Source organism: Thalassophryne amazonica, chromosome 2, assembly GCF_902500255.1.
Source record: "Thalassophryne amazonica chromosome 2, fThaAma1.1, whole genome shotgun sequence".
Classification (NCBI taxonomy): Eukaryota; Metazoa; Chordata; class Actinopteri; order Batrachoidiformes; family Batrachoididae; genus Thalassophryne; species Thalassophryne amazonica.
The window spans coordinates 64,916,261-64,943,928 of NC_047104.1; the positions used below are offsets into that span (position 1 = coordinate 64,916,261).

Here is a 27,668-nt window from a genome sequence, read left to right on the forward strand (position 1 = left end):
AATGTTTGCTCTGAGAATACTGTTGGAAAAGTACAGAGAAGGACAGAAAGAGTTACATTGTGTGTTTGTGGACTTAGAAAAAGCTTATGATAGGGTGCCAAGAGAAGAGTTGTGGTATTGTATGAGGAAGTCTGGAGTGGCAGAGAAGTATGTTAGGGTAGTGCAGGACATGTACAAGAATAGTGTGACAGCAGTGAGATGCGCAGTCGGAATGACAGACTCATTCAAGGTGGAGGTGGGATTACACCAAGGATCAGCTCTGAGTCCTTTCTTGTTTGCAGTGGCGATTGACAGGTTGACGGATGAGATCAGACAGGAGTCCCCATGGACTATGATGTTTGCAGATGACATTGTGATCTGTAGTGAGAGTAGAGAGCAAGTTGAGTCTAGTCTGGAGAAGTGGAGATATGCTTTGGAGAGAAGGGGAATGAAAGTCAGCAGAAGCAAGACTGAGCACATGTGTGTGAATGAGAGGGAGCCCAGTGGAATAGTGCAGTTACAATGAGTAGAAGTGGTGAAAGTAGATGAGTTTAAATATCTGGGGTCAACTGCTCAAAATAATGGAGAGTGTGGTAGAGAGGTGAAGAAGAGAGTGCAGGCAGGGTGGAGTGGGTGGAGAAAGGTGGCAGGAGTGATTTGTGACCGAAGAATATCAGCAAGAGTGAAGGGGAAAGTTTACAAAACAGTAGTGAGACCAGCTATGTTGTATGGTTTAGAGACGGTGGCACTAACAAAAAGACAGGAGGCAGAGCTGGAGGTGTTGAGATTCTCTTTGGGAGTGACAAGAATGGACAAGATTAGGAATGAACATATCAGAGGGACAGCTCAGGTGGGACGGTTTGGAGACAAAGTCAGAGAGGCGAGATTGAGATGGTTTGGACATGTGCAGAGGAGGGACCCAGGGTATATAGGGAGAAGGATGCTGAGGATGGATCCACCAGGCAGGAGGAGAAGAGGGACACCAAAGAGGAGGGAGGATGGAAACGATTGATCTGCTGTGGCGAACCCTAACAGTAACAGCCGAAAGACAAAGAAGAAGATACATGCTTCCCTTAGGCAGTATTATTAGAAAGCATTGCTTAAATTTTCATTGTTACGCAGATGATACCCAGCTTTATCTATCCATGAAGCCAGAGGACACACACCAATTAGTTAAACTGCAGGAATGTCTTTCAGACTTAAAGACATGGATGACCTCTAATTTCCTGCTTTTAAATTCAGATAAAACTGAAGTTATTGTACTTGGCCCCACAAATCTTAGAAACATGGTGTCTAACCAGATCCTTACTCTGGATGGTATTACCCTGACCTCTAGTAATACTGAGAAATCTTGGAGTCATTTTTGATCAGGACATGTCCTTCAATGTGCATATTATGCAAATATGTAGAACTGCTTTTTTGCATTTGCACAATATCTCTAAAATTAGAAAGGTCTTGTCTCAGAGCGATGCTGAAAAGCTAATTCATGCATTTATTTCTTCTAGGCTGGACTACTGTAATTCATTATCAGGTTGTCCTAAAAGTTCCCTGAAAAGCCATCAGTTAATTCAAAATGCTGCAGCTAGAGTACTGACAGGGACTAGAAGGAGAGAGCATATTTCACCCATACTGGCTTCTCTTCATTGGCTCCCTGTTAATTCCAGAATAGAATTTAATATTCTTCTTCTTACTTATAAGGTTTTGAATAATCAGGTCCCATCTTATCTTTGGGACCTCATAGTACCATATCACCCCAATAGTGCGCTTCGCTCTCAGACTGCAGGCTTACTTGTAGTTCCTAGGGTTTGTAAGAGTAGAATGGGAGGCAGAGCCTTCAGCTTTCAGGCTCCTCTCCTGTGGAACCAGCTCCCAATTCGGATTAGGGAGACAGACACCCTCTCTACTTTTAAGATTAAGTTTAAAACTTTCCTTTTTGCTAAAGCTTATAGTTAGGGTTGGATCAGGTGACCCTGAACCATCTCTTAGTTATGCTGCTATAGACTTAGACTGCTGGGGGGTTTCCCATGATGCACTGAGTGTTTCTTTTTATTAACCTCTTTTTGCTCTGTAGGCACCACTCCGCATTTAATCATTAGTGATTGATCTCTGCTCTCTTCCACAGCATGTCTTTTTCCTGATTTTCTCCCCTCAGCCCCAACCAGTCCCAGCAGAAGACTGCCCCTCCCTGAGCCTGGTTCTGCTGGAGGTTTCTTACTGTTAAAAGGGAGTTTTTCCTTCCCACTGTTGCCAAGTGCTTGCTCATAGGGGGTCGTTTCGACCGTTGGGTTTTTTTTTTTGGAATTATTGATGGCTTTTGCCATACAATATAAAGCACCCTGGGGCAACTGTTTGTTGTGATTTGGCGCTATATAAATAAAATTGACTTGATTTTTATATGTCTTATATTGTGTCAAAGTCCTTTAAAAACAGTTTTATTAATATATTTTGCCCTCCAAGCCTTTTTGTTGGCATATTAAACAAAAAATCGGCATACTGATTTTCTAACTAATAAACATTCATAAGTACGATCCAAATTTCTGATAAAATATGAGGAGTAGTATACTTTTGACAAAACAAATGCTTGAATATCAGTCAGAAGGCAATTTGCACATTTGTGTTAACGTAATGGACAGACATATACAATTTAGGCTTCCACTACTGTGTATTATTTACAAAATAACTGTAGTTTTCACATTTTTTGCCAGTTGTATATGGGCATTAACAGAAAGAGAAAGTATTTACTAAACTTCAGTTTGTTTGTTTTCATAAAAGCAAAAGATTGATTTGATTAAACAAACACGAGACCTTTACTTAAGCAGCAAAATAAGTTAAATTATCACATAAATGATTACTTACCAGGCCTGTGGACCAAGTCCTGTTGAAAAGTGACAAAAAGAGTAACAGCAGAGTACATGCTTCCAGCCAAAATGACTGCTGCCACAGTGCATGCTGGGAGGTCAAGCAGTGGTTACTGCTGAAAGGCTGGGGCACAGTTAATAATTGCTGTCATCTGTTGACTGTCAGCTGAATATTGTGCTCATAGGAATCAAAATATGCACAAAAGAAAAAGGGCCACTGGTAACATGCAAAAGTGGGCAAACGGTAGATACTGTATTCAAAGTGCTGCCAAATTTTTGTTTTTAACACTAGACTACTGAAACTTTCAGAAATTATGCAACATGACTAGTACATCACGTTACATTAATGAGTTGGGATCATTTTTTAACTGGAAAGAAACACTTAAGTCCTAAACTTACTTTAACCATATAAAAATCTAATTGGGGCGTTCACCATGTTTTCACCCTGTGGATGAAATAATGCCACGTTTTGCTTGTGTGAAAAAGAGAGAAACCTAAATGAAAATGAACAGAAAAAAGACACTTTAAAAAAATCTGTCACAGAGAAGTTTTGACATTTGTGGTTTTAAATGTGGCTGTCATAGGCCAACTCTGGAATTGTTGTGCAGTTTTCTATATTCATCATGAGCAGCAACAGTAACTTGACTCTACAACAATGACTATGTACTCTGCTTGTTTTGAAGGAAAGGTTCTGGCTGAGCCTGTTCTACTGCTTAGAAAGACAAACCAGTCATTCTGTTGGCCTGTCGTCACATTCTGTTCCTTTAGCGTGCGGTGACAACCAGTACACAACCAAGTCTACTGAACACAGCAGCTGGCAGCGCTGCAGAGTTGTATTTGGATGGCATACCCTGAGACAAAGGTGCAGGACAGTGTCCTCTTTGTAGATGCTCTGCCAGGTTTCCACCACCTTAGGCAGGAAGGACTTGACTATGTACAAGTGTCCTGGTTTCAGGATGTCGTACTCTGACCACGTGCAGAGCACCTTAAGGGCTCGTCTCAGTCCTCCTCCCATCTCCTCTTTGCTGAGAAACTCTATTTTGGCACAAAGGCCCCGCTGGGCCCAGGAAGACATGCTGTTGTTGATGGTGTTGGGGGAGCTCTCCTCCAAACAGTAAACAGTAACCGGTTCCCCTAAAAACAAAAACAAAGAACAGCACTCAACACTGTAGTACAACTGAAACTATTGCTGTGGGATGTTTGGTTTGTTGTCTGCATAGATTCCCACCTCATACTTCACCCCTGGGGCCCAGTGTAAAGGATGAGCATGTACAGTAAAACTCACCTAAACCGTCATAGTATAAACCAGATATTCACACTCACCAGACAACAGCAAAAGTCCCAGTGCTTTTGCAGTTTTCCATGTAATAAACACTGTATTTTTGGTTTTGTATAACAGATATCCACTTGTATCAGACAAAATGTCCTGTCCGACCGAAATACCTTTTCATTAAAAACCCCTCACATGTGCCAAACAGAGCCAGTTTGGATGTGCCCAGTAACAGAATTACAAAATTATAGTTCAGCACTGACATTCTCCAAATTTTGTTTTCAAACCAACAAGACCTACAGTCTATGCACCTGCTACATCGGACACTGTAAAAGGCTGTGATCATGTTTATGTTTTCACTTTCTATCCCGTGATATTTTAAAAGTTTTTGCGGTACACAGCTGATTACACCAACAATTCATGGAGGAAATACACCTTACATTTGATTTGGAGGTTGCAGAAATAAGAGCTTGTTGAGGGACAAATTCTCCAGAAAATCCAGAAAAATTGCATAAAGACACAACAGAGAACTTTAAAACTGTCACGCATGTCAACGTCATTGCATGGTACAGTTACAGAACTGCAGAAGCATAAATCAGGGTTTAGGATTCTAAGGTACCACTTCATGCGCAGTGAAGAGAGAAAAAAAAAATAGTGGCTCGACCAAATGTAACCTTTTTAATGCACATATTGTCTGCTGCTTATTTAAGGTGTGTTTTTATTTTTCAGAGGAGTTTTTGACCCGATTATTAACTCTCTGGGGTCCAAGGACATTTTTTTTTGACAGTTCACTCGCCTGGCATAAATGTTTTATTATTGCTGTTAACAGCTGTCCCTGCATCCCACAATCAAGTTTTATGTCTCTTTTTTTCCAGGACAACCTGTGCTTTCAGGATATATATGCTTTTGTTGTGTCTTATAAGTATAATAAAGGTTTACAATCAAAAATAAGAAAGAAAAAGTAAAGCGAAAAATAATTTTCCACACACACAGCAAACTATAATAAACAACTGTTTTGACACTTTATAAAGGTAATTTGAGGTCTTGTGTGAAAGACTGTACAAAAACACAAATGCACATTTTGAACAATATATACAAAATGGTCTATGCGTTTTGTTGTCCATTGATATGGTAAACAGTGCGCTGAGAAAGCAACAGAGTTATCCAGTAACATTCACATGCAAACTAGTGGAGCAATCCTGATAGTTACACACTCTTTGTTTGAGCACGTGAGATTGTCATCAGAGGCTCTCCGTCTGCTTTCACTGATTGGTGTGCGTAATGTCGCAGGGCGCACTGGATGTACTCATTAGAGCACCCAGGGGGGTATTCAAACGGGCCAACTAATAACATATCACTCCTGAACACGATCGTTGGCTTTTCACGTGAGGTAAATCTGCCCTACGATTGGATTTTGGAAAACCATGTGACGGTGAACCAATTCCGATTGCACACTCACATTGCACACGTCATCACACAGCTTCTATGAGGAGTGCAAAGATGGCCGATGGCTGACTCGAAAGTTCGCGGAGTTAACTTTTCAGCAAAAAAAAAAAAAAGTAAGTTTCTATCTCATATCATTAAAAAGTTATTTATAATTTAGTAAAGCTTGGTCTTATACGACGGCGTCGGCCCCAGAGGGTTAAATGAAGCAGGTCCCGATTCAGGATTCCCCATAGATCGTTCCACGCCTCCTGACTGTAACTAATCCATTACATAATAGATTTTGTCCATTTTATACATATAACGGATTTTGTCCGTTGAATCCATTATATGCGAGTTTTACTGTATTTAAAAAGAATACATTTTTATAAATAAATCAATTTAAAGAATTTTTAGATTTAGAAGTGTTTATTTCTCACCAACCTTTACAAAATATATGACAGATTTATACAGAAATGCAGCTGTTTTGGAGCATTTTCTGCTATCTTGGATAAATTTGCTTGAGCGAACAACCAGCTGACATAGTCGCCGTGTCACATTGCTCGCTATTTGCATAAAATAGACTTCAAGTCTATTTTGGCCCTACCTGGCTGGCGGCAGAGCGACCCTTGTCTCATCACTGTAAAATGCCCTCTCATTGAAAATGTACAGCAAGAAGGCGCTTTGCCTCCATTGCTTGTAGCTAATGTGACTGCATCTTTAAGCGGTGCCTACAATCATTTCATAGCTAACTGTCATTTGGGAGTGGAGGGGGGAGTTAAGGAGTCTCACAATGTCATTTAACTGTGATGAATAGTTATGTTGTGGTGGAAATCCCTGCAGGAGTGGGAAGGGGGCTGACAGAACAAAACTATAAACCACATTTTTAAACTGGTGGTATGCTTCCACCATTCATTAGAACTGTCCATGTTTTGATCTTTTGTGACTTGTCTGTTCTGGCAACCAAACCCAGTCTTACCTCTAGGTGGCACTGGAGTGAAGGGGATACTCTGGGAGAGCCTCATCAAGTTGTTGCGCTCCACAGCTGCAAAAGAAAGATTGCAACAGTGACAGTGGAGAGTCAAAGAGGGCCAGACAGAGCTGTTTGTGAATTTAAACTGTTTCTGAGAAGAGTGCCAAAAGAGAAGTTGTAGTATTGTATGAGGAAATTGGGTGAGGCAGAGAAGTATGTGAGGCTTACGCATAATATTTATAAGAAGAATGTGACTGGGTGAGGTGTGGTGTAGGAATGATGGGCAGGTTTCTTGTAGGCAAGGATGAAGTCAGACAGGAGTCTCTGTAGACTATGGTGTTTGAGTAGGATATTGTGAGCTGTGAGTGTACGGAACAGGTTGAGGTGATCCTGAAGAGGTGTACATAAGCTCTGGAGAGAAGGAGAATGAAAGACAACAGGTGCCATAAGTAGTACACATATGTGACAGATTGGGTGGTGGAATGGTGTGGTTGCAAGGAGTCGAAGTGGTGAAGGTTGATGAAAGGGGCTGCACAATTGCCGTATTCTGTGGAGAATAAGACACACTGGAGTATAACTTGCACCTGTCCAAAAATGCCACTTTAAGACAAAAAAGTATATTTAAGTCGCACTGAAGCATAAGTCGCATTTACTACTTCATGCAATAAGAAGCAAAATTAATTTAATCTCTGCCTCATGAGGCACACATGGTGTTAAGAAGCAGAGCTAACAAACTAATTAATGTCACTATACACAAAAATGCAAGTAATCTGCTTCTTTAAGCCACTGAACAAACGATCATATGTCAGGTGAATGTGCAATGCAATTAAAAGTTGGAAACCTATAATACATTTGTAAAACATAATCTCAGTTTTAGTTTTCTGTTTGTTCTTCTTAAAAGAGCTGTCTCTATAGTGTGAAATACGTCCAGAAAGTATTCACAGCACTTCACTTTTTCCACATTTCATGTTACAGCCTTATTCCAAAATAGATTAAATATTTTTTTTCCTCAAAATTCTACATACAATAAATGGCAATATGGAAAAAAGTTAAGATTTTTGCAAATTTATTAAGAATAAATAGTATGGCAATGTAGAAAGCAAGCCTCAAAAAGACCCCTATTAAAAAACCTGCACACTTTAAAAAAAAAAAAAGTGACGCACATCAACTCATTAATAAATGGGAACAAAACAAGAATAAGGGTTACGGGCTGAGAAGTAATGTTGCCCGAGAAACGGACAATGAAGAAACCGCCAAGGACTCACTTACAGGTCAAAATGACAGTTCTACAGCAAACCAAACTTTGGTCTCTATCGGCAAAGTGGTGAGTGGGGATGTCAGTGCTCCAGGGCCAACTGTACAGAGACTATCGATTTCAGAACATGTTTCCGGGAGAACAGGAAAAAACAGATGGACGAAATTACAGCTGAAATAAACAAAAAGATACAAGATGCAACATGCCAAATGGGGGTGGTGTCACTAAACGTATTGGTGAGTTGGAAGACAGCATGGCTGAAGCAGAGTGGTAGGACAATGGAGTAAAGGAGGCCTTGACACAGCTGTTCAGCGAACAACAAGCATTACAGGATAAACTGATGCTTGCTGCTCAACAATATCAGAATTTACGGTGTACTGGAGGATGCCAAGGGGACATCACCGACTGTGTTTGCGGAAAATATGATTAAGTCACAACTTGGAGACAGCGTTGGCCCAGGCTGTGCCGTTGGAATACAGTGTGCCCACCGCACCCTGGCACCAAAACCACCTACAAGTGCACCTCCACAATCCACTGTCGTCCGAAGGAGAAGGTGCGTTACTTCGTGTGGAGCTTCAAGACCAAAATAAGTGTGTATTTTTATCATGATTACACCACAGAAGTACAAAACATGTCTTCCATGTTTTTGCCTGATGCCTTGTTTATTCTGGCTTCAAAGTAATACTGTAATAAGATAAAAATCTTGGGCTTTACTTCACAAAATGTGGCCCTCAAAATCCAGGAAAGAGTGTTTCAGGGGGTTAGAAATTTCAAAATTTTCCAGTGGGGGTGGGGATGCCTCCAGACCCTCCTGCAATACTTGCACCTGAAGTGCTCCCTGCCAGCTATGCCACGCTAAGTTCTCTCCTATGCTGTGGAAAAAATCCTGGTGAGAACCCTGTATTCATTGAACCACTTGGCCATGGATGACATGCTGGTAACACTAAATGACCCAAAGTCAAGTTTTCCATTAGTAATGAAAAGACTGTAAATACATGGGATATGTACTTAATGTTCAAAAATCAGACTTAACATTTAATTATATCCCCCACAAAATTTTGTGGAAAATATAAATTTAAATGGAACTCCACCCAAAGTAAATATATTGGGAGTAAACCTGCCCAAATACATATCACAACTATACAATAGCAATTATAGCCCATGAAAAAAAATAATTATGATGACCTTGACAGCTGGAGTGTGCGCCCTCTGGATCTCAGCAGCAGAATTAGAACAGTAAAAATGAATATCCTTCCAAGATTATTATATCTTTTTTATCACTTCCTGTGGAATACCTCAAAGACAGTTTAGGGAATGGAACAAACATATTTCACGATTAAGTTGGGACAACAACAAAAACAAAAAAAAAAAATGAGTGAAATTCTGTTTCATTACAATTAAGCTATAGAAACATCTCAATGATGATCAGTGGAAACTGGATGCACCTGAGCTCCATTTTGAGCTTTATGGCAAACTGAAACTGAAGCTGTGGTACATGCCAGGGGTTACATCGCTAAGGGATTATTATACATCAGCACAGTTGAGACCCCTTGTATACTGGTGTGATTCATTCTATGTAAGCAAGTGGACGAGAATGGAACTCAGTCTGACGGATAGACTGATACAGTCTGTCCTTGGATATATTGACAAAGAGAAGGGACTGTTACAGACATCAAGTAAATGTGTAAATTACTCCCTGAAAACATGGGTACAAATGACCAAACAACACCAAATCAAAAGAGAGGTCAAACTGCTTAGATTGCCTGCATGACTCTGATGTCATACCATCACATCATGATACCAGAAACAGACGGTGGGTTGAAAAAGGTATTTTTAATTTAAACTTTATTTAACCAGGTTAGTCCCACTGAGATCGAGATCTTTTTTTGCAAGGGAGACCTGGACAAGTTTCCAATTCAGCTAACCTGCATGTCTATAAATGTGACGAAACCGGAGCACCCGAAGCTCACAAAAACGGGGAGAACATGCAAACTCCAGGGGTTGGAATTTAACCCATGACCTTCTTGCTGTGAGACAACGGTGCTAACCACTAACCCACCATGTATTTCAGTACTTCCATGTGTAAGATTGTTAAATAGTTTTGAAGCTACAGTGAGGAAAATAAGTATTTGAACACCCTGCAATTTTGCAAGTTCTCCCACTTAGAAATCATGGAGGGATCTGAAATTTTCATCTTAGGTGCATGACCACTGTGAGAGACATAATAATAATAATAATAAAAATCGGAAATCACAATGTATGATTTTTTTAAATAATTTATTTGTATGTTACTGCTGCAAATAAGTATTTGAACCCCTACCAACCAGCAAGAATTCTGGCTCACACAGACCTGTTAATTTTTCTTTAAGAAACCCTCTTATTCGGCACTCTTTACCTGTATTAACTGCACCTGTTTGAACTTATTACCTGTATAAAAGACACCTGTTCACACACTCAATCAATCACACTCCAACCTGTCCACCATAGCCAAGACCAAAGAGCTGTCTAAGGACAACAGTGACAAAACTGTAGACCTGCACAAGGCTGGGATGGACTACAGGACAACAGGCAAGCAGCTTGGTAGAAGACAACAACTGTTATAATTATTTATTAGAAAGTGGAAGAAACACAAGATGACTGTCAAGCTCCCTCAGTCTGGGATTCCATGCAAGATCTCACTTTGTGGGGTAAGGATGATTCTGAGAAAGCTCAGAACTACACAGGAGGACCTGGTCAATGACCTGAAGAGAGCTGGGACCACAGTCACAAAGATTACATTAGTAACACATGATGCTGTCATGATTTAATTCCTGCAGGGCAGCAAGGTCCCCCTGCTCAAGCCAGTACATGTCCAGGCCTGTTTGAAGTTCACCAGTGACCATCTGGATGACCAAGAGGAGGCATGGGAGAAGGTCATGTGGTCAGATGAGACCAGAATACAGCTTTTAGGAATCAACTCCACTTACCATGTTTAGAGGATGAGAACAACCCTAAGAAAACCATCCCAACTGTGAAGCATGGGGGTGGAAACATCATACTCTGGGGGTGCTCTTCTGCAAAGGGGACAGGACGACTGCACCGTATTGAAGGGAGGATGGATGGGGTCATGTATTGCCAGATTTTGGCAAACAACCTCCTTCCCTCAGTAAGAGCAGTGAAGATGGGTCATGGCTGGGTCTTCCAGCATGACAATGACCCCAAAAACACAGCCAGGGCAACTAAGGAGGGGCTCCGTAAGACGCATGTCAAGGTCCTGGTGTGGCCTGGCCAGTCTCCAGACTTGAACTCAATAGAAAAGCTTTGGAGAGAGCTGAAACTCCAAACCTGAAAGATCTACAGAAGATCTGAATGGAGGAGAGGACCAAAATCCCTGCTGCAGTGTGTGCAAACCTGGTGAAAAGCAACAGGAAACGTTTGACCTCTGTAATTGCAAACAAAGGCTACTGTACCAAATATTAACAATGATTTTCACAGGTGTCAAATACTTATCTGCAGCAGTTATTAAAAAATCATACATTGTGATTTATGTTTTTTTTTTAGTTTTTTTTTTTTTTTTAGATTATGTCTAAACCCAGGCTTCCTCAACAATTTCATGGATGTGGAGAAACTTTTGCTGGAAAAACTTGATCCGTTACTTTATTACCCCTAACAGAAATCTAAGTATAGTCGCACCCAGCTCTGCTGCTGGAGGGACTGTGGACACATAACGGTTGATCATTATGCCGTTATAAAGCCTTTCTGGAAGGAAATGGAAAATATTGTCTCTAAAGTTTTGGCTTTAGTATCAGTGCATCTTTTACATTGTTGTACATCGGACTTAATCCTGATGGACTCAACAGAAAGGATTTTTACCTCTTAAAGATCTTCTTAGTTGCCAGAAAAAAAAGGCTATCACAAAGCACTGGCTTCAGAAAGGCCGCCCTACTTATGACTTCTTTGTAAACACTGTGAAATAGTTACACCTTAAGGAAAAGATGACTTACATATGGCTTCAAAAAGAGCAATGTGAAAAGAGATGGGAAAAATGGTATATGTATTTAACCAAAAGGAAAAAAAAAATCTCAATTATAAATGACGCAATGGGTATAATGATACATAATATATGTCTACTCGTAGGTTTGTTAATTAATATGAAGACATAAGAGTGCATGTGCTTTATACACTGGCATGTACCACAGCAGAAGCTTCAGTTTGCCATGAAGCTCAAAATGGAGCTCAGTTGCATCCAGTTTCCACTGATCATCCTTGAGATGTTTCTACAGCTTAACTGGAGTCCACCTGGGGCAAATTCAGTTGATTGGACACGATTTGGAAAGTCACACCCCTGTCTACATATAAGGTCCCACAGTTGACAGTGCATGTCAGAGCACAACCCAAGCATGAAGTCAGAGGAATTGTTTGTAGACCTCTGAGACAGGATTGTCTCGAAGCACAAATCTGAAGAAGGGTACAGAAACAATTCTTCTGCTCTGAAGGTCCCAAAGAACACAGGCATCATCAATAAATGGATGAAGTTCAGATCCACCAGGACTCTTCCTACAGCTGGCCGGCCCGTCTAAACTGAGCGATTGAGGAGAAGGGCCTCAGTCAGCAAGGAGACCAAGAACCCAAAGGTCACTCTGTCAGAGCTCCAGCATTCCTTCGTGGAGAGAGGTGAACCTTCCAGAAGGACAACCATCTCTGCAGCAATCCACCAATCAGGCATGTATGGTAGAGTGACCAGATGGAGCCCAACTAGAGTTTGTCAAAAAGGCACCTGAAGGATTCTCAGATCATGAGAAACAAAATTTTATGGTCTGATGAGACGAAGATTGAACTCTTGGGCGTGAATGCCAGGTGTCATGTTAGGAGGAAACCAGGCACCATCCCTACAGTGAAGCATGGTGGTGGCAGCATCATGCTGTGGGGATGTTTTTCAGTGGCAGGAACTGGGAGACTCCCCCTCTAGCTGCTACCTTATCGTGGTGGGGGAGTTTGCGTACCCGGATGATCCTAGGAGCTATGTTGTCGGGGGCTTTGTGCTCCCTGTAGGGTCTCCCAAAGCAAACAGGTCCTAGGTGACGGGTCAGACTAAGGGCAGTTCAGAACCTCCATGACCAGTAAAAAATCAAGGACTGAGACGTCGCCCGGTATGGCAGAGCCGGGGCCCCACCCTGGAGCCAGGCCTGGGGTTGGGGCTCACGCACGAGCGCCTGGTGGTCGGGCCTTAGCCCATGGGGCCCGGCCGGGCTCAGCCCAAAAGAGCGACGTGGGCCCGCCCTCCTGTGGGTTCACCACCTGCAGAGGGGGCCATGGGGGTCGGGTGCAGAGAGGACTGGGTGGCGGTCGAGGGCGGGTGGCCCGGCGGCCCGGTCCATGCTCACAGCCCCTGGCTGTTGGGATGTGGAATGTCACCTCACTAGGGGGGAAGGAGCCTGAGCTTGTGCGGGAGGTTGAGAGATACCGACTAGAGATAGTCGGGCTCACCTCCACGCACAGCTTGGGCTCTGGTACCCAACTCCTGGAGAGGGGCTGGATGCTTCATTTTTCTGGCGTTGCCCACGGGGAGAGGCGGAGAGCTGGGGTCGCATTGCTTATTGCTCCCCAGCTCAGTCGCCATGTGTTGGAGTTCACTCCGGTGAACGAGAGGGTCACGTCCCTACGCCTTCGGGTCGGGGACAGGTCTCGCACCGTTGTCTCGGCCTACAGGCTGAGCAGCAGTGCAGAGTACCCAACCTTCCTGAAGTCCCTGGGAGGGGTACTAGATAGCGCTCCGACTGGGGACTCCATTGTTCTCCTAGGGGAATTCAACGCCCACGTGGGCGGCGACAGTGAGACCTGGAGGGGGGCGATCGGGAAGCACGGCCTCTCCGATCTGAACCCGACTGGTGTTCAGTTGTTGGACTTCTGTGCTAGTCACAGTTTGTCCATCACGAACACCATGTTCCAGCACAAGGGTGTCCATAAGGGTGTCCATAAGTGCACGTGGCACCAGGACACCCTGAGCCGGAAGTCGATGATCGACTTTGTAGTCATATCATCTTATTTCAAGCAAATAAATAAAATAAATAAATAATAATAATAATAAAAAAAAAAAATTAAACAGCAAAGCGTCCTGTTAATTGTATTTCATCTCTGGAGCCTGACATGAGGAAAAGCTCAAAACAGTAACACCATCATGATTGCTTGTATAACAAATGGTTTGTGTGACTCAGCTGTTCTAAACACATGCTTAAAGTAATTAGGAAGTTTGGAAGTTTCCACCTCTCATTTATTTCAAACAAAAAAGGCAGTTTAATGTTGTTTCTTGTTTCCACTGTAATGAAAATGTGACAGTGAAGCCACACACTGGGCCTCATGTATCAATGTTGCGCACTTGTGGCGTAAATTTACGACGTAAACTTGAAATACACCAAAGTCGCCATGACATGCATCAAGCAGTGTGCACCTGCCCATTTCTGGCGTACGCCTGACGTGATCTTGATAAATGCGGCGGGTGGAAACGATCGTAATTATAATAAACACGCCCATAAATATTCAGACTCCGCTTCAGACACACCCTCATTTTACGACATGGAAGCCGGGAAGACGGCAATGAAAAAGAACTCCACCAATCACGACGCGTGCCAATAGAGCGTCAAAAGCGGCTGTCGTATCAATTGTTTTGTAGTATATAATCAATAAAGTGTTACAGTGGTCCCTCATTAATCGCTGGAGTTACGTTCTAAAAAATAGCCCGTAATACGCGAAACCGTGACGTAGTCAGCGTTATTTTTTACAATTATTATAGACGTTTCAAAGCTGTAAAACCCCTCACTACACAGTTTATACACGTTCTCAATCAGGCATGAACATTTTCTCACTTTTCTCTCGTGTGTAAACACTCTCAAAGTTCAAACCTTAGTAGGAAAATAATACCAAACTGTTTTCAGGCCCAAACATTTGTTTGAGAAATAAAAATAGAACGTTTTCCTATAAATAATTCTGATGGCATTTAGAACTAACGAATTAATTTTAACGATCAACGAACGAGGTCGGACACATAAGAAATTATTAATAGTGACTCACCAGTATTTCACAGATCGGGCCTCTGCGTCCTGGCGCTGCGCCTTCTCCCACTCACACCTGGCTGCAGCAGGTGTTTGTTTCCGTGTGACAAACACAGTTATGAGGAGTTGTTGGCGCTCTTTTCTCTTCTGGGCAACAAGATTCTTATAAACAGATACGCAGAACACTGTAAAAAAAAAAAAAGGCATGCAAAATTGGACTAAATACTCCGCGAGACTCCGAGGCCACGACAGGTGAACAGCGTTATAGTGAGGGACCACTGTATTCTCTTTTCACATGTCAATAATTCTTCACGTGGATATTTGCTCACTCAATTAATAAGACACGCCTAATTTGTCAGATTTCTTTATTTTTTAAATGTATTTCTGTATTTATTTTATTGTGACAACCGAATGGAGACGACAAAACCTGGTTGCAGCACGGGCGAATTAAGGGAATGATGAAACTACAGTTATTATCAATTTCATAGTCTAAAACGATCACACCACATAAAGTTAAGCTCAGCACTGCTCTGGCTCCAGGCTCGAAGTCTGGAGAAAAAGGCGAGCAGCGCTTTCTTTGCAGTCAGCGCTGTGGCCATGGATCGTGCTCCATAACAATCCCGCAAAGGCGGTATTTGTATTGATTATTATGTAGTATAATCAGGAAAGTGTTATTTATGTAACATATGCATTGATTTGTATAATGGCACTGTTTATCATGTTGATCTTCATTTTTATGTGGATTCCAGCGCTGGTTCATTTTGGTGTATAATTTACGCCACCTCTCTAATTTACGCCAACGACCACATTGATAAATGCCAAGTAGCGCAGCCGTTTTGGCGTACACACCATATACGCTCAAATATCGCCGTACGCAACATTGATACATGAGGCCCACTGTGTGCTGTTAGAGTATTAAACGCACACACACACACACACACACACACACACACACACACACACACACACACACACACACACACACACACACACACACACACACACACACACACACACACACACACACACACACACACACACACACACACGTCAGCATGCTGCCATGCAAAGCGCTCAGCTGCACAGGAATTCAGGTTTGAGGACCTTCCTCAAGAGCCCTTTGATGATTTTGCTGTCTAATGGGGAACTAAAAGAAGAATTCTGTGTACACAAGACAGCCGGTGTAACCTCCACACCACTCCCTTGCCAAGTTAGTCATTTCAAAGTTGATAAAATTAACAGTTTTAATTCAATTAACTCTGCAGTTTGTTGATTCCGGTGTTGCAGACCGAACTGTCCGCCCTTAAAAATCGGTCCGCCTTTTGCATCTGCGCATGCATCATTTCGGACCACAGCAGCATATCTCTTCACCGAAAGCGATTAAATGGATTAATGGGATTATTAACCATCAGATGATAAAGGTAAAACCTCTTAAATCATTCTAAAGTCAGTTTGAAGCAGAAATGAAGCCGTTTTAAGCAGAAATGAGGCAAAATTCAGTGACGCATTGAAATGACTGACGAACAGTGAACGCATCACCTAGCAGCTCGTTTAGCCGCGGTGCTCTGATGGATTGGAAATGATTGTTGTACAAAAGTTTCAGATATCTGTCGCTGAGATAGGTGATGATTGGAGTCCAGTTTTAAGCAGAAATTAGGTTTTAAGCCACGAACCATGGCTAATGACGCATGTGCAGATGCAAGAGGGGGGCAAATTTTTTACTGGGGACTGTTCGGTCAGCGACACCAGTGTAGCAGACCGAACGGTCCGCCTCTAAAAATTGATCTGCCTTTTGCATCTGCGCATGAGTCATTTCGGACCACAGCAGCACATCTGAGATGGACTCTCTTCACTCAAAGTGATCAAAAGGATTAATGTGATTACTAACCATCAGATGATAATGGTAAAACCTCTTAAATCATTCTAAAGTCAGTTTTAAGCAGAAACTCTGCGAACTTCCGCGAAGCTTTGAAATCACCGATGCGCAGTGAAAGCATCAGCTAGCAGCTCGTTTAGCCGCGGCGCTCTGATTGCTTCCACTGCCTTTTATGATGAAATAATGCTGAATTTATGTGGAAATGAGTGTTGTACAAAAGCTTCAGATATCTGTCACTGAGATAGATGATGACTGGAGTGCAGTTTTAAGCACAAAAAAGGTTTTAATCACATGAACTGTGTCATCAGGGGGGACCATTCAGTTGGCGACACCAGATTTAACTTTCAAGGAGCAGGTTTCAAAATTAACGTAGTTCATATAAATTCTTGGCAGGAGTGGTGACCAAGTAGTTGAGTGTGCTTCTTTATACTGCAGAAGGTTCCCAGTGCAAATCCACCCCTGCCAATTCTCCATATCCGGTTGTTAAGCTCTGACGTAACGTATCACGTGAAAAAACTGTTTCTGGGTCCAAAGACCTGCAAGTTTACAATTAAAGTTACTTCCGTATGATCCTTTTAAGGATCTACAGTTTAAGTTTAGTTTGTGTTTAGTGTGCCAAACCTCCGTCCCTCCCTTCTCCGCCTCCACCTCTGTTAACCACATTCGTCTGTTTCTAAGGTAAGAACATTCAATAAAACTTATTTCTTTTAATATGCACAGGTAAAATATACATGTCTGTTTGTTAAATAAATTGGGAGGCGGCCCCAGGGAAGACCCAGGACACGCTGGAGGGACTACATCTCTCGGCTGGCTTGGGAACGCCTTGGGGTTCCCCCGGAGGAGCTGGGGGAGGTGTGTGTGGATCGGGAGGTCTGGGCGGCTTTGCTTGAGCTGCTGCCCCCGCGACCCGACTCCGGATAAAGCGGAAGAAAATGGATGGATGGATGTTTTTTAAATATTTATTACTATAAACAGGACGTTAAAGTGCAAACTTTCCCCCCCGAACGACATGAACAGGAAACAATTGCAGCTCACAGCAACTCCCATTGAAAATAACAGAGAAACGACCTGAGCTTCTGGCATTTTTACATAAAACAAATGCAACAACAACATCTAAAAACCCAGTTAATATATCCAGGAGAGTTTTAGGCACAATATACAAAGTTTTATGTTGCAATGTTAATGCTGTTTTCCGTGTGCAACGGTTTAAGTGCAGCCTGGTCAGAGCGTCTCAGTGTAGTTCTCAATGTTATGACAGCGTGCCTTTTTTGTTTGGACCCGGAAGTTGAAAATCACGATACGTTACATCTCACTTAACAACCGGTACAATGGAGTTGCGTCAGGAAGGGCATCCGGTGTAAAACCTGTGCCAAATCAACATTCTGCTGCGACGACCCACAGTGAAAAACAAGGAAGAAGCCAAAGAGACTTACTTTCTTCTCCAAGGCACCATAATTCTCTAAACGAAGTGGCTACGGGTACGTACATCCATATCTTCTGCGGGACTGCTAAAGGTACGGGCCGAGGTTCACTGAGTGGACGTATGTGACACCGGTGGGAAACAAGAGGTGAACCTCTTAACAGACACAGATGTCCACTTTACATCCACTAATGCTTCAGCTGTACTGTGCTGTTTCTTTTTTCTCCCTTGTTTCAGAAGCCATAACTGGCAACTGTCTTCTAGTGTTAGTGGAGGTTAGCCTGTAAGCTCGCCATTGTGCTGATAATCATTCGAGTACATTTGTTTAATGACACTGCTGTAAATTAAGAAATTCATCAAATGTAAATGAAGAAATTCATCAAAATATAGACATAAATTGCGAAGGTGTTTTGCTTCTTTCATCATCCATCCACCTCAAGTTCCAAGCGCTGTTTTCTAAGCGAGGCGGAAAGAATTGTACGGCGGAAAGAATTGTACGTGACACCGCACCTCTAGCCGCATATGGTACGGGTACGGACATATTTGCGCATTCTGATTGGTCACCCTCCATGTCTTTAGAACAGTCTCTGTAGATACTGGTCCGTACCCGTAGCTACGGCCTTCTCTAAATGTGCTCCCAGACATACCTCCTTCTGTAAACATCGCATACCTAACAAGTCTGTCACGTAAGTACCCCCCCCACCCTCACACACACACATTTTAATTTTACCTCAGGCTATTAAAAAAGGACCACTAGCCACTCAATAGCCCAGGATTACTCTTCCAGTCCACAAGCAACTGTGGCCCCCGTGAGTACAAACAAGGCTTCACAAGCAATTTGGCCTGTCTGTCTTTATGTCATCGAGTAAGAACAAGATTAGGAGTGAGATAACAGAGGAAGTAGGACAGCCCAGAGTCAAAGTGAAAGGAAATGCTGAGAAGGTTTGGGCATGTGCAGAGTACAGAGGTGGGGTATATATGGAGAAAAATGCTGAAGGTGGAGCCAAAAGGCAAGAAGAGAAAAGGGAGGTAAAGTCTGTCTTACCTGAATACTGGTAGCTTTCCATGGGTTTGAAAGGTGAGCCAATAGCTACAGAGAAAAATACGGACCATTAACATTTCTGATTTACTTTTCATAGAGTTAACAGCATATATCAGCTGCAATCACACATGTACATTATAAAAGTAAAACTCAAACTAAAAGCCCTTTATTACAACATAAACCAGTAGATGTCACTGTCTTCATTCATTACAACAGCACTCACACACAATTATTTCAACAGTTTATTTCCTGAAATAATTTCACTCAAGGATTTTGTGTTTGTAATATGATAAAAAACATCCATCAGCACCTTGGCTCAATCCCTCACCTCAGCATCTCATTGGACTATCACCCAGCCACACACTGATTCTCCATGTTGTGCAATGTTCATGACTAGTTCCTGAAATTAATGTGTGCCAGACGTTTTGAACATTTCAAAATTTTCATTGAACACTGGCATGCAGCTGTGCTGTTTATGCACAGTTTACGGTGAGTTTACTCATTGACGCGTAATTGCGTTGCCAGTGCGAAGATCAAATTTCTGCAAGTGTCAAGGTCGCGCGTGCGAGTCGAGGGGTAGCACAAAGCATGGTGCAATGAAAGTGAGAGGTGTCAGAGAGAGGTGCGCAGTCATAATCCCACAGACGGCAGCTTCGCACCTATTGGCTCCTCAGCCAAGCACATACACCAAATTGTGAAGAAAATCATGTTTTCTATAAAATATTCACATCTATTTTAGCCAGAAGGATGGAAAGGATCTTGCCCAGAATAATACATTTTGATCAAACTGGGTTTGTTAAGGCACGGCAAACTCATGACAATGTGAGGAGATCTTTACAAATCATAAGACATATAAATTTAAACAAAACACAGGCAATTTTATTGAGCTTAGATGCGGAGAAAGCTTTCGACTCAGTGAGGTGGCATTTCCTGTTTAAAGTTATGGAAACATTCAAATTCGATGAAGTGATTATTAGGACATTAAAAGCATTATATAGCAAACCCGTTGCAAGATTAAAAATAAATGGTGCTATAAGAGAAAATAAAAAATAAAAGGTATTCAAATGACAGCAGGAGAACAAAAATTGGCTCTGTTTGCAGATGATGTCATGGTTTATCTATCAAATCCCACAGAGACTTTTCCAGAATTAATTGCAACCCTGAGAGATTATGGGAGTTATTCTGGATACAAACTGAATGAACAAAAATCTCAAGTCTTGTGTTTTAATTATTGCCCTTCCGTCCATACGAGTCAAGCATTTAAATTTGACTGGAACAAAAAATTTATTAAATATTTAGGTATCAATTTACCGACTGATTTGTCTAACCCTGAAGAATTAAATTCTGATCCTTAAAAAAAGAAATTATTCAGGAAGTTGCGAGATGGAATTTGATACCATATTTGAATATTACTTCAAGAGTGGATACTGTAAAAATGAACATCCTTCCGAGAATGTTATATTTATTTCAGTCAATTCCAATTACAAGACCAGAAGTATACTTTATAGAATGGGACAAAATTATTTCTAGATTTGTTTGGGCTGGTAAAAAACCCAGACTAAAGTTTAAAACACTGCAACTGTCTAAAGAGCAAGGGGGGCTTGCTTTACCTTGCCTCATTGATTATTATAAAGCAGCACAACTGCGACCATAAGTCTGCTGGTGTAACCCAAGTTACAATTCAAAATGGAAGGAGATAGATCAGGGTTTAATGGCACAACGTCCAATTAGTACACTTATTGGAGATCCCTTGATGAAAAATGTAGTATTAGATATAAATAACCCAATTTTTAACAGTTCACTGAAGGTATGGAGGGACATAATCAAAAAATACGACATTTATGAGAAATTAGAATTTTTTTTAAATGGTTTGCTTACGATTCAGACTTCATACCAGGGAAAGTAGATTCAGGATTTAAAACCTGGTGCAGTAAGGGCCTTACTACATATTATACTTTGTTCGAGAAAGGTGTGATAATGAGCTTCCAGGATCTAAAAGAAAAGTTCGGACTAATAAATCAAGACCACTTCAGGTATTTACAAATTAGGGACTTTATTAAAAAAAAAAATCATTCATAACCAATTTTTGAGAAAGGGGACATTTTTGATATCCTGTCGAGTGCATATAACCATGCCCCAATCCAAAAAATTATCTGCAAATTGTATATGGTGATTCAAAATTTACAAGGTAACGACTCCACACATTTAAAAGATAGGTGGGGAAAAAGAGGGCAATTTTTCTTTAACGTTGGACAGTTGGGAGAGAATATGTCAGCAACAATGGTCCGTTACCAGTGCCCCTTCATGGAGAGAATTTTCTTGGAAAAATGCAATTCGTTATTTCCGTACACCAGCCCAACAGTCGAAATATTCAGACCAGATCGAATGCTGGAGGCAATGTGGTCAAACGTTGGCAGACCATTTTCATATATTCTGGAATTGTTCTTCTGTTACTCCGTTTTGGGATGAAATGCATATTGTTTTGGAAACAGTTTTTAAAAAGAAAATTCATAGAAAATTTGAAATACTATATCTTGGAGATTTGTTAGAATTAAAACTTATGAAAGCAGAACTCTATTTGATGAAAGTGTTATTGGTAGCAGGGAAAAATGTATAACCAGGCACTGGCTTCAGAAAGAAATACCAACTATTAATGAGTGGATTAACATTATACATCAGATTTTCACTATGGAACGGTTGACATTTAAGGTGAAACTCCAGATGGATGTTTTTGAAGAATTTTGGAAAAAATGGCTATCCTTTGTAATAGTAATTAGACCTGACTGTCTGATTTGTACTAAACCCCACTGTGTTCGTGTTCTGTTTTATTTGTATACAATCGAAAAAACAATAAAATGTGAATAACAAAAAAAAAAAAAAATACAGCTGTCTCCCTTTGAACTTTGGGTGAATTCCCCCCACCCCTTTTTCAGGCATGGTGTGCTTGCATTATAAGTTTCACTGAAATGTACCAAACTATTTGGGAAAAGTTGCACTTACAAGTCTAGTGAACAAATTTTTGTTTGTGGAGGAGGGGTATTTACAAACTTTGTTTAAAATAAGAGCTTGATGACCTTTAATCACTGGTGCTGTTTAGTCACACAGTATGAGATACTCACAGTCCTTTCTGGCACCAAGAGGTGCATGTCGTGGCATGTATATAGAACCCGCAGCTGTAAAACCAAAAGAAGAATAATTACATTCAAAATAAATGAACCTGAGCATTATGCATTCAGGTGCTGATGTACAGTTACATTCGTTGGTTTGCCATAAATGTCAAATCTTAAAAATCAGCATTGGTGGGCACAGTTCTGCTAATCTGCTAACCACTAATTAGTGAAGCTAACTTTTTCGTTAGCAGATTAGCTTTTCAGCTAACTTTGAAAACCATCAACGGACTAAATAGCTTCCGATAAATTTTGTTCCGCTAAAAAAATTTTTTTGGAGCATCAGCAGCAATTTTCGCAGATTATCACCTCGTTTCTGCTTAAAACTGCACTCCAGTCATCATCTATCTCAGCGACAGATATCTGATGCTTTTATACAACAATCATTTTCACATAAATTCAACATTATTTCATCGTAAAAGACGGAGGAAGTGATCAGAGCGCCACAGCTACAGGAGCAGCTAGCTGCTGCGTTCAGTGTACGTCCGTCATTTCAAAGTGTCACTGATTAATCCCTTGTTTCTGCTTAAAACTGACTTTAAATTTAAGAGGTTTTAGTTTGTCATCTGATGGTTAATAATCCCATTAATCCATATGATGGCTTTGGGTGAAGAGACTGTCTCAGAGGACAGGCTGAGCTTCGAAATAACGCATGCGCAGTTAAGGCAGGGCGGACCAATTTTTTAGGGGCGTTAATGTTTGGTCTGCGACACCGGTGTTCTGTCGAGATGAGCTCCCGTGCCGCAAATTGACAGTATGTCTGCTTTAAAGACAGCGTGTACATGCAAATCTTTACTTTTTTAAAGTGAAAAGACACTTATTGCTGTATTTTTATGTAAAGACAAAACTTCATGGGTTTCCTTCGGTGGGGAAGCTCAATGCGACTGTTAAGGTGGATTTTATCAGTCGCACTGAACGCAACACGGGTGAGCCATTCCCGTGTTTATAAATAGAGAGATAAACTGTGACTATTAATACTGTGATTTACTGCTCCTTATAAAGACGATGACCGTGTTTTGGATTTTATTTTTTATTTATCTATTTTTCGTGTGTTCGTTTTGTGTTTGTGATCACCTTTGAATTTACCAAGCAGCTCCCGCGGTGCTTAAACTCGAAACTGGCTTATCAGTAGCCGACAGCGTACCGAGTCAATACTAAAAGATAGTGGTAACTGCTGCTAATTTTTTTTGCGATTTAGTGTTATAAAAGTTAACTTTTCAGTTAGCAGTTTAATGGTTATTGAAGCTAACTTTTCGGTTAGCTGTGCCCACCACTGCAAATCAGTCAACTTAAGTGACTATACCTCATTTACTCACTGTTCCTTGAGTAATCTGAGAATATTTATTCTATTTCCCATTTTAAATATCTGGAACATCAGTATTCTCAAGGATGTCGGAAGCTCTTTTTGTGACATTGTGTCCTACAATGTGTTAAACCCGTTTATACCCAGATTTTTTTGTTATAAGTGGAAAAAGTTGCATTAGTACCTTTGAGATTTTTTATTGTGAATAGAAAATGACAGAGATACACTTCGGCAACAAGTGTTGGCAGTGGGGCAAAATGGGTTAATAATGATGTTGCTCAAGTCCAGTCACTTGGAATCAAATGAGGCTCAACCAAAACAAAGCAGTATCAATACAGTGATCAGTATTTTATTTTATTTTTTGCATATATGCCTGTGAATGAACAGCCTCCTGTATGGGGGTTCAGTAAACAGAATTGGAGACTTGGGGAATTTCAAGTGCATCTGGACAATTTTCATGATCACTAACCATTGATATTTAAATTAATATCTGAATTACCTAGCTAGGTAACATTTGACACATACCATGTACAATATATTGGTCCTGTGTTGGAAACTATTTGGAGCACAATGGTGAAATTTTGGATTTGTCCATTAACATAACTGTCGAACATTTGCTGAAATTTAATCCAAATCTGACAGTAAAATTTTAGATAATCTGACGTAGAATGACATCTCTCTCAGGAGCGTGAGTGTATCTGAGAGAGACATGGGCACATGTGCGACCAGCTGGTCTGGAAACAAGTCCAACCAATTAAACTGTGAGGCTGATTAACCCACAGTGAAATTCCAGTTCTTACCACTGAGTGCACTGTCTCCTGAGGTTTGTCTGTAAGAGGGAAAGACAGAAAAACAACATTAACAAGCAGAAAAGATTACTTCTGTATCAGTCCAAATAAAGATAAACTACAATAAATTTACAGTTCATGTGGTGGTGTACATGTGTTGCAAACCATTTCTCCCCTTGCACTAAAAACTGTATATACTCTCCTAATGTTTTAACCTTAACTGTAACAGAGTAACGTCACACACAGTGACACTGTGGAAGTATTTTGGTTGGGGGGAATTTGAGTACAAGCTGCTCTGTTCTGTCCCGCACCCTTGATTTTTTTAAACCTGTAAATGGACATTTCTCATCTGACTATCACAAAAGTCCTCTGAGACAGGTCAAAACTTTACTAACCTGTACCATTGTGTGTACTGATTACAACAAACTGCAGCAGTGTTGTGCAGTCTCACTGGCTCCTAATTACAAATGGATATGCCATCTGACAGATCCCTACCAAGCTGTTTGGCACATGAGGACTCTGTGTACATGGCTCACATCACGTAGAAAAGAGTGAAGAAACCCAAACACGAAAGTAACCATAAAACAAACAAAAAAGGAACAGCTATTAACATTTCTGATTCTGGATTACAGCATTTTTGATCAGATCTAATTATCGCCATGTTAGTTTCATATTATGAAAGTCCCATTTATGTAAGATTAATGTTGACCTGAAGACGTTATTTCCAGTGTCAGGATGCTTTATACAAGGGCACCTATGGCTTAGCTGCCTTTGCTGGCTAGGAAAGGTATAATGACCTTGACTTCATGGACATGGTGGGATTTTTGCAGAATAATTGGATACCCAGATTGCAGCACATCAGAATGTCAGTGAAGCAGGACTCTGAGGATCATGGTTTGTTATTGTACTAGGCACATACTGTACTGACTCAAGACTAAGATCCAGGCTTTCAATGAGTTCCTGGACTCAGGCATCAGATGTGTATCTGAGGAAAAAAGTGCTAAAACATTTGAGGCATTCATGCATCTCTGCAGTAAAGTATATGTCTCTGGGTCCTCAGCCTTTGAGATGGAGGTACACCTGTGTAGACCTTATGGAGTCATGAGCTCGCTAGACAGAGGTATTTGTGATGCCGATATTTTTGCAGGTGAACAAAGATCCCAGTCTATAAGGTCCTGGTGCTGCCCATCTTGCTGTATGGTTGTGAAACTGAGGCTAACCAGTGACCTACGGTGAAGACTCAATGTCTTTGAAACTAGATCTCTTTGGAGGATCCTTGAGTACCACTGAACTAACTTTGTGTCAAATGAATGGTTACATAGGGAGACTGAGATGAACAGTATCCCTTACATTATGAGGGAACATCAGCTGTGACAGTTTAGCCATGTGGCACGTTCCTTTGGGTATGATCCAGCACACAAGTGCCTGCCTCCCTGCTGAAGACCACAGTGGCTAAAAAAGGCCAAGGGGATGCACGCCCACATTTCAGCTGGCTACATCAGATGGATGGTTATTTTCGAGAGGTGGGGATGGACCTCTTGTATACCTGGGTGGTTGCCTTTCAGGAAACACAGCTGTGATGTGGCAGATGCAGCAATGTATGGCACATACCCCAGATCTAAAACCTGTTTCTTGAAACCTATTAAATCTCAAGCAGACAACTGTGACAACCAGTCAACTCCTGAGACTGTGGACTTGAAATATGCTGGAGCAAACCAATACACAATTCCATGTGAATGCAATCTTCTAGGAATGCTTATCTTGGCAGAGTGTTTCCCGCAAATGCAGGGATTAAAGAGAGAGAGAAAAAAAAGCTGACATTTTTTTATTAAACCACAAAATCATTAATTTTTGTAGAAACACTTTTGTAATGGGGTAACAGGATTTAAGGTGAAACAAGACAGCTAAGAAAACAGCAAATTGTTCTAATGAACATTAAATTTCACTCACTAACCATTGCTGCTTTTTGTAATGCAGCCATCATATTACAGAAAGGCACAAGTAAATACTTCAAGATAAAAACATTATAAGGGGACAGCTTTTCTAGAGCTTTTACTACCGATTCAAATCTATTAGAGTAAATCATAGAAACCTTTTGCGAGACTTTTTACGAGCTTTTATTTGCTGTCGTTTACAGAGCTGCATCGGACACTATAACACCATGACACAGAGTGTAAATGTGAACTCTTCTTTTCATTAAGCTTGTCATCAATGTTGGATGAATATACTGAGCAGCACATTTATTATTTATTGATTTTTTGACTCGAGCTACATGTAATTTAATGTGACGTTGTCTTCTTAAATGCACAGTCATTAAATGCGGTTCAGTACGTGTTGGCTTTAGGTTCCTAGCTGCATGGATGCTTAGGATGAAAAAAAAGACAGCAATCCAAAGTCTTGGTAAATTAAAAGACAGCAACTATTCGCGTCAAGCCTTAAAGCCTATTTTTATTCTCTTTCTTATGAATAGTTTTTATTTTTTATCTGTTTTATTCTTTTACTTCTGTTTTTAATTATATATTTGAATTTTTTAAATTTTTATTTATTTTAATTTTTTATGTTGAACTGTTCTATGTGAGGTGCCTTGAGATGGCTTTTGTTGTGATTTGGCGCTTTATAAGCCGATTAAATTGAAATGGAATTGAACAACATTTTATTGAGTCTTAAAGTAAATAAATATGAAATTTGTCACTGGATCCTTAAACTTTGGACATAAACTGTACATGGTGGATCCTTGATCTCTGGATATAAATAGAAATAAACAAAATCTGTAGTTTTTGTCAAAAGCATTTCCTTTCAGACATTTTGGCATGAATGTCTTTCCATATATCTGAGCTGAGCTCTTACAGCTGGCTATGCTGTATGTTAATTCATAAAGAACACAGGATGTCTCATTTTGGGAAGAAAAAAAAACATTTTAAATCAAATCAATTTTATTTATATACAACCCCTGGCAATAATTATGGAATCAACGGCCTCAGAGGATGTTCATTCAGTTGTTTAATTTTGTAGAAAAAAAGCAGATCACAGACATGACACAAAACTAAAGTCATTTCAAATGGTAACTTTCTGGCTTTAAGAAACACTATAAGAAATCAGGAAAAATAATTGTGGCAGTCAGTAACGGTTACTTTTTTAGACCAAGCAGAGGGAAAAAAATATGGACTCAATTCTGAGGAATAAATTAAGGAATTACCCTGTAAATTTTCATCCCCAAAACTAACACCTGCATCAAATCAGATCTGCTCGTTAGTCTGCATCTAAAAAGGAGTGATCACACCTTGGAG

General features: G+C 40.8%; 1 protein-coding gene across 1 annotated transcript in view; it reads right to left on the reverse strand.

Annotated features, from left to right (window-relative positions):
• Nucleotides 1-27,668, reverse strand: part of trpm7 (transient receptor potential cation channel, subfamily M, member 7) — a 165,365-nt gene that overhangs the window by 11,367 nt on the left and 126,330 nt on the right. Inside the window, 5 exon segments of the mRNA XM_034186905.1 lie at nt 3,688-3,971; nt 6,509-6,574; nt 19,127-19,171; nt 22,243-22,296; nt 24,394-24,422. Of these exon segments, the coding sequence (XP_034042796.1) occupies nt 3,688-3,971; nt 6,509-6,574; nt 19,127-19,171; nt 22,243-22,296; nt 24,394-24,422 (478 nt within the window).